This window comes from Hordeum vulgare, chromosome 3H, assembly GCF_904849725.1.
Source record: "Hordeum vulgare subsp. vulgare chromosome 3H, MorexV3_pseudomolecules_assembly, whole genome shotgun sequence".
Taxonomy (NCBI): Eukaryota; Viridiplantae; Streptophyta; class Magnoliopsida; order Poales; family Poaceae; genus Hordeum; species Hordeum vulgare.
In genome coordinates, this window is record NC_058520.1 from 566,561,867 (window position 1) to 566,568,625 (window position 6,759).

General features: G+C 50.5%; 1 protein-coding gene across 2 annotated transcripts; it reads left to right on the forward strand.

Moving 5' to 3' along the window:
- Nucleotides 1-517: 517 nt before the first annotated feature.
- On the forward strand, nt 518-4,745 carry LOC123445146 (protein terminal ear1 homolog). Of its 2 annotated transcripts, none has more exons than XM_045122091.1 (6): nt 518-1,519; nt 1,595-1,763; nt 1,842-2,363; nt 2,527-2,652; nt 3,685-3,826; nt 3,928-4,745. In XM_045122091.1, the coding sequence occupies exons 1-6, from the start codon at nt 811-813 to the stop codon at nt 4,285-4,287; spliced, it is 2,028 nt and encodes a 675-aa protein (XP_044978026.1). In that variant the 5' UTR covers nt 518-810; the 3' UTR covers nt 4,288-4,745. The 2 variants fall into 2 exon arrangements, with proteins under 2 accessions (XP_044978026.1, XP_044978025.1); XM_045122090.1 differs by having other exon boundaries at nt 519-1,519; nt 1,842-2,369.
- Nucleotides 4,746-6,759: the final 2,014 nt, after the last annotated feature.

Consider the following 6,759-nt stretch of genomic DNA (forward strand, 5'->3'; position numbering starts at 1 on the left):
ACATACTTCATTAGATACATTATGATACACGCTTTTATATACTCGATACATCCGTTTTTTTAATAAATAATTCCGGACAGAGGAAACGGTACATATTTATTATTTGATATTGCAGATATGAATAGTACATATTTATTATTTGATATTGCAGATATGAATAGTTTTCTCCGTAAATTTCGTAGGGTTTGACTGTCCTAGAATCTATAGGCGCTGTGTTATAAAACAGAGAGAGCGGTAATCAAGAGGTTTTTTTATTCATTTTTACAGCAGAGAGTTGGTTACAGTGAACTTATCCTCAGCAGTGGCAGCAAACAAGAAGATCCGTGGAACATGACACAAGAGCTGTAACAACAAACTCCGGGAATCATCCATGTCTCCCAAAGATCAACACACTCTGGCGTCACAGAAGATCCGGGCCAACAGGACCAGCGTCCAGCGCCATTCCTCACTTCTTCCTCCCTCCCTCCCTCCCTCGACTCCTCCTCCTTCCTGTAGACTTCCAAATAAAAGCCCACCTGCTTTCTTTTCCCGCGACCATTTCCATAAAAAGAGCTCCCCGCCCCTCTCCCTCTCTCTCTCTCTCCTCTTCCCCCCAGCCGTCCGCCCCAGGTACCCCTCCACCCAGCCCCCAGCCCACAGCAAGCAAGAAGAGGGAGAGGAGAGGAGAGGAGGGACCGCTCAAGTACAATTCTAGCCTAGTTTCTGATCGCGGTTTGCAGCCACGACCGGGAATTAATCCCGAGAATGTTCTAGATCTTCCGCCTAGCGCCGCCGGCCGCCGCCGCCGCTCTAATTTGGTCTCTACGTGCCATGGACGGCGTGGGAGGAGGAGGAGGCGGCGGTGGCATGGGTGGCATGCCGGGAGCTCCCCAAAACATCCTGGACGCCGGAGCTCAGGAGTACTACCCTACTGCTGGCGCGCCCTACCCGCCCCCGCCGTTCCTGTCGCTCCAGCACCAGCTCTACTGCCCGCCGCCGTTCCCGGTCATGCCACCGCCGATGGCCATGCCCATGCCCATGCCGCCGCCGCCGCAGATTGGGCTCCCCGTGCCGACGGTAGCCACGACGCCGGTCGACGGTCCGGCGGGCCGCGCGGTCGTGCTCAGCCTGCTGCCCCCGCACACGCCGGAGCTCGAGGTGGCTCGCGCGATGGCGGCCTTTGGCGACGTGCGCACGGTGGACGCGCCGGCGCTGGCGTCCGAGGGCGTGGCCACCGTGCACTTCTTTGACCTCCGCTCCGCCGAGAACGCCGTCACCGCGGTGCGCGAGCAGCACATGCGGCAGCAGTGCCGCCTCAGCCAGCTGTACGCCGCCCCGGCCGCCTGGCCACCCCAGCCGCCGGCGTGGGACTGGCACCAGGACGACTGCCGCGGACTCGTCCTCGGCCAGGCCGTGTGGGCTCACTTCACCGCTGCCTCCACCCTCCCCGACGACGGCGCCAACCGCGGCTCCCTCGTCGTGCTCAATTCCCTCCCGGACGTCTCCGTCTCCGAGCTCCGCCAGGCCTTCGAGGCCTACGGTACGCACCCACCCCGCCGCCGAACAATTCTCGACACAATTCCCATCTTAACGTCTGACTGGTGTTTGTTTGCAGGTCCGTTGAAGGATGTGAGGGAGTCCGCGCAGCGGCCGAACCACAAATTCGTGGAGTTCTTCGACACGCGCGACGCCGCCCGCGCGCTCGCCGAGCTCAACGGCCGGGACTTCTTCGGCCACCGCCTCATCCTCGAGTTCACGCGCCCTTCTATCCCCGGCATACGCAGGTGATTCTTGCGCGCGCGCCGCCATGCCCCTCGCTTGCCCATCCAGTCCGTCGACTAAAATATGTGAATTGCACGCAGGCGCGGGTTCGTGTCGCCGCGACCCACCGCCCCGACGCCGCCCAGGCTGCAAACGGCGTGGCGTCCCTTGCCTGCTCCGGCGAAACAGCCGCCCCCGCCGTCGTCGTCGACGCGCACGGGCAAGGCGAGCGGAGAGGTGGTTACCATCGGCAGGAGCTCCTCCAAGTCTAACGCGGCCGATCGGTGCAAGGGTGGCACAAGCCATGAACGGAAGGGCAAGGGCAAGGGCGGGAAGAAGCCCACAATTGTGGTTGACACGACGTCGTCGACTCCGGCTTCGGCTTGCGAGACAACAGCGACCGCGTCGGCGTCCGGCAAGCAGCAGCTACAGAAGGGAGTCGTCCGCGTGGGGAGCTGGCGAGGGCCCAAGAGCTGGAGAGGCGGGTGGGAGACGCGCTTCGAGTTCAAACAGCAAGGCGCCGCCTCCTCCGACACCAACGCCGCCACCGCCGCCGCCGCCGACACGGACACGCAAGAACCGGAGACGAGGACCACCGTGATGATCAGGAACATACCGAACAAGTACAGGTCGTCGTGCCATCCTCCGCATTTGTCGCAACAATGCTAGCACTAGTACTACTACTACTACTATATTTCATGGGGGGCGCATGCTACTACAATTGTGTCAAGGATTTTGCCTAGGTCGTGCTCTCGGCCTGACCTGGTGATCTCTTGTTCGTCGCAGCCAGAAGCTGCTGCTAAACATGCTGGACAACCACTGCATCGAGTACAACAAGAAGATCGAGGCCGGCGAAGGCGCGGGCGAGCCCTTGTCCTCCTACGATTTCCTCTACCTCCCCATAGATTTCAAGTGAGTCCCCCAACTACAAGCTGCCGCATTCATATTTTATGGAGCTCATTCCCATGAACACACACTCAATTTGCAACCTATAATTGTAAATTGTAGCAGTATGTGAAGTTGGTTCAATCCAAGTAGTAGAAAAATGCGTGTGGGGGGTACAAAATTGGTAGAAACCAGGACAAGCTCTCGGCTAATAGTAATAGGCGGCCGATTGTGCGAGCTTGCTTGTGTGGGGTGGAGGGAGGGAGGGGGCATCTTTTGGTACTGCCTGGTCTGCGCCAGCATTGTTGCGCCATGGTCTTATTAGCCCAAATGGAAAAGAAATTGGATGTGGTGCCGGATCCTTTTCGTTTTGATGCCAATGAATTCTTTTGTTGTTTGCATGCACCGCCTGGCCCGGCTGATCGATCAGAAAGGGGCCTGTGTTCGCCTGCCTTTCTTTTCTCGCACGTCTGCTGCCTCTTCCTCTCTAGGATCCTCCTCCCTCCCTCCCTCCCTCCCTCCCTGCCAATTGCTTTTCTTGCTTTGCACAGCCCTCCCTGCTCATGCTGCATGCGCTTCCATAACAAGGCCAGCACGACAGGATAAAAGCAAACGTCGGGTGAGAGAATCATGGAGTAGCGATGAAAAGTTGCATCCATCCATGTATGTTAATTTGTTTTCAAAGCATGAGAATTGGTGTAGGCTAATTTGAAGCACTTTCTTTTGTGTCTCGTTTGGCTGCCAACTTTCCGCTTGCACGAAGCAAGGCTGAGAAAAGACCTGTGCCATCAGTGCCCAATGACAAGAGGAACTTGGTGCGGCTCTGTGCAAAGGCAGCTTCACATCAATAGTAAAACAATTCTACTGGTAGCTCCAAAAGCTTTTGACCTCTCCAACTAGTATAGGAGTATAAAATAGTGCAACCAGCTCTTGCTCGCCAGATCATTCCATGTTTTTGGTGGTAGTAAGTAGTATCTAAATTAATCAGTGGTGTTATATGATATATATATATATATATCGAAATGAACCTCTGAATTTCGTTGATGGTGTGGCGTGCAGCAACAAGTGCAACGTGGGGTACGGGTTCGTGAACCTCACCACGCCGGAGGCGGCCGTGCGGCTGTACAAGGCGTTCCACAAGCAGCCATGGGAGGTGTACAACTCGCGCAAGATCTGCCAAGTCACGTACGCGCGCGTGCAGGTGCGTACTCTCGTGTACCCGCATGCCATGATGAATCTTGGCAAGTTCCTCCTATGCTATGCCACACCACGTACGTAGCTCCATAACCAATGGGCGTGCAGGGCCTGGAGGCGCTCAAGGACCACTTCAAGAACTCCAAGTTCCCTTGCGACAGCGACGAGTACCTGCCCGTGGTCTTCTCGCCGCCGCGCGACGGCAGGCGGCTCACCGACCCGGAGCTCCTCGTCCCGCGCACGCCCATGCCGTCGCCGTCGCCGTCGCCGTCCTCGCCGCGGAAGGGCCAGGCCGCGAGCGTGGACCCGCTGGCGCTGGAGCTCATGGCCCCGCCCTCGTCGTCCGGCGACGGCGCCTCCTCGACAATGTCCACCCACGCCGACGAGGACGTCCACGGCGCAAGCAGCAACGAAGACGACGACGGTGGGCTCGGCGAGGAGCTACAGCGCCTGGGCTACACCGACTAGCTAGGTATAAGCCTAGCCTAGCATTTGCTTCGAGAAGTGGCGGAGCAGTGATGGTGGCTGCTGCCATGGCATATCTCTGCCGCGGATCTGCAAGCGAAGCGAAGGGTCACCCAACATTTATGGCATGTGAATGGAGATTGAGCGGCGACAGGAGTGTGGGAGATGAAATGACTCGAGAAAAGGAGCGATTTGATGTGTGTCGTGTGGTTTCGATCGAGAGAGGGAGAGAGGTGAAGGAGTATGACTATGACTATGAGTAGTATCATCATCGCCGTCCTCATTCGTCATTCGTACTGCTACTAGCTGGATGCATGCAGGCGGAGCCGTGTTCTGCTTGTTTTTAGATTTGAAGTTTCTCGCTTTTGAAACTTGGACCTAGCTAAGCTTTGCCTAGACTGACTATTCTTCTTCATGCGTTGGTTCCTTCAATTAATTGCAAGCCTTACTAGAACTCCGAATTTCGACAGCTTCTGATGGTAATGGTAGATTTGATCAGATCTCACCATGTCTATTTTTCTTTGTTTAGTTGGCTCTAATTTGCATGCATGATGTTTCCTTAAGATTCTCATGTGCCCATTTACTACTATGAAAATATGTCACGCCGGTAATGTTTCAAGTCAGATCAATGGAAAACATTCGTTGCATGCAGAAGGCTCTTAAAACCAATGAAACTTATGAGTACTCACGACTGTCTGTAATTAAACTATCATGCATGTTAATTAGATGATTTTATCATTTATGTGAACTAAACAATTTTGATAAAATGATTCCAAAATATGTCTTTCTAGAGGTTTCATTAGAAGACTATATACAGATGTATATATAAACATATTTTAGAGTGTGGATTTACTTATTTTGTTTTGTAGTCTTTTAGTAAAATCTTTAAAAAGACTTATGTTTAAAATGAAGGGAGTAATATACTATTATGTGTCTTACATCTCAGCAAATAAGATAATATCATACACTATTATCATATGCGTAATAATTATGATATACATGCAACCTTATTCGTTCCATGAAGTAAGCAAAGTCAACGCTAAACAGTGGGTCCTAAGTGGGTCCTAAAATACTCGGAATGTGTCATAAGAGCATTTCTAGCAGACGTCGTATAATGCCTCAATCCATAAAATAGCCGTCAAAATACGAATCGCGGTGAAAAATGCTGTCAGAACAGACCTCGCAACCGCGTTTGATCCGTAATTTTTTTGCAGGGTATGGTAAAATGTCCATCCCAATCCACGAAAACGCAGCCCCCTCCCCCGCCCCGTCGGTGCCTTGTATATATCTAAAGCGGTTGGTTGATGGAACATTTTAGTCCGTGTTTTTTCCCACCACCGCTTTCGGGTGCCGCCATCGATTCCGGCCATGCCAGTCGTCGGATATATGTTTTTTGCTAATACCTATCTAGATAATAGTTAGCAGAATATTCTTTTATATGGGTCCGTTTTGCGCGGTTTGTTCGCCCGTCGCTCACGCCAACCTGTAAAATCGTTTTTCCACGAATTGCAAACGATCTGCTAGAGATGCTTTAAACCTCGAAGTAGTTGTTTAATGTGGACAAACGCAACAACTGAGTTTATGCCATTTGTGTTCCAAATTATGTTGTAATGCTAATGGTAAGAGATGTCTCATGCTAGAAAAAACAGATTTGCTAATACCTATCTAGATGATAGTTAGCAAAGTCGAGCCTAACTTCTTTGCCATTTAATTACTCAAACAAAAATAAAAAGAAATTTTGTACGAATCTTTGTGTAAAATCAAATAATGTAGGATTATATCTCGTCTCTGTGATAGCTAGCCACACACTGCAAAAATATAAGACACGTGTTTTTTTTTTGGATGGGTGTATTGTGACTTACATTCCTAAAAAAATTGAGCTACAATTTATGATTTCTCAAATTTATAGGTGTAAAGTTTTTTTATTGCTTGGTCGACATTGAAATGGCAATCCATCATTGATATCCAATGCAAGATTCCGTATTTTCTTGTGAGCCTCATGATAATAATATAAGGAACAAGGTTCTTACAACGAAGACGATTTAAATATATATGGGTAAATAAATAAGGCATAGTGGGAAACAAATTTTTTGTTAGTCAATGGAGTATTTGTTCGCACTAGGTTGGAGAAAACATTACAATGCTACAAACACCCAGAGATTAATATACAAATAGATTTGCAGAATTAACCTAAAAATTCATTTGCGGCTAAGATAGTAATTCCCCGTAATTTGGGCATGTTTTTGTTGATAGTGAGAAGCAATATAACTCAACACATATGCACTTCGCACACAAACACATGCACTTTTTTTCAAAAAGGGATAACCCGGCCTATGCTTCATACGATGGACACATGCATTTTATGAAGAGTGAATTCCACTTTCTACTCCATAGTTGTGCATTTATGACACTTATTACCCCATCTACTAGTGAAGTAAAATAAAAAATACGCCATATATTAAAATTTAAACAAGG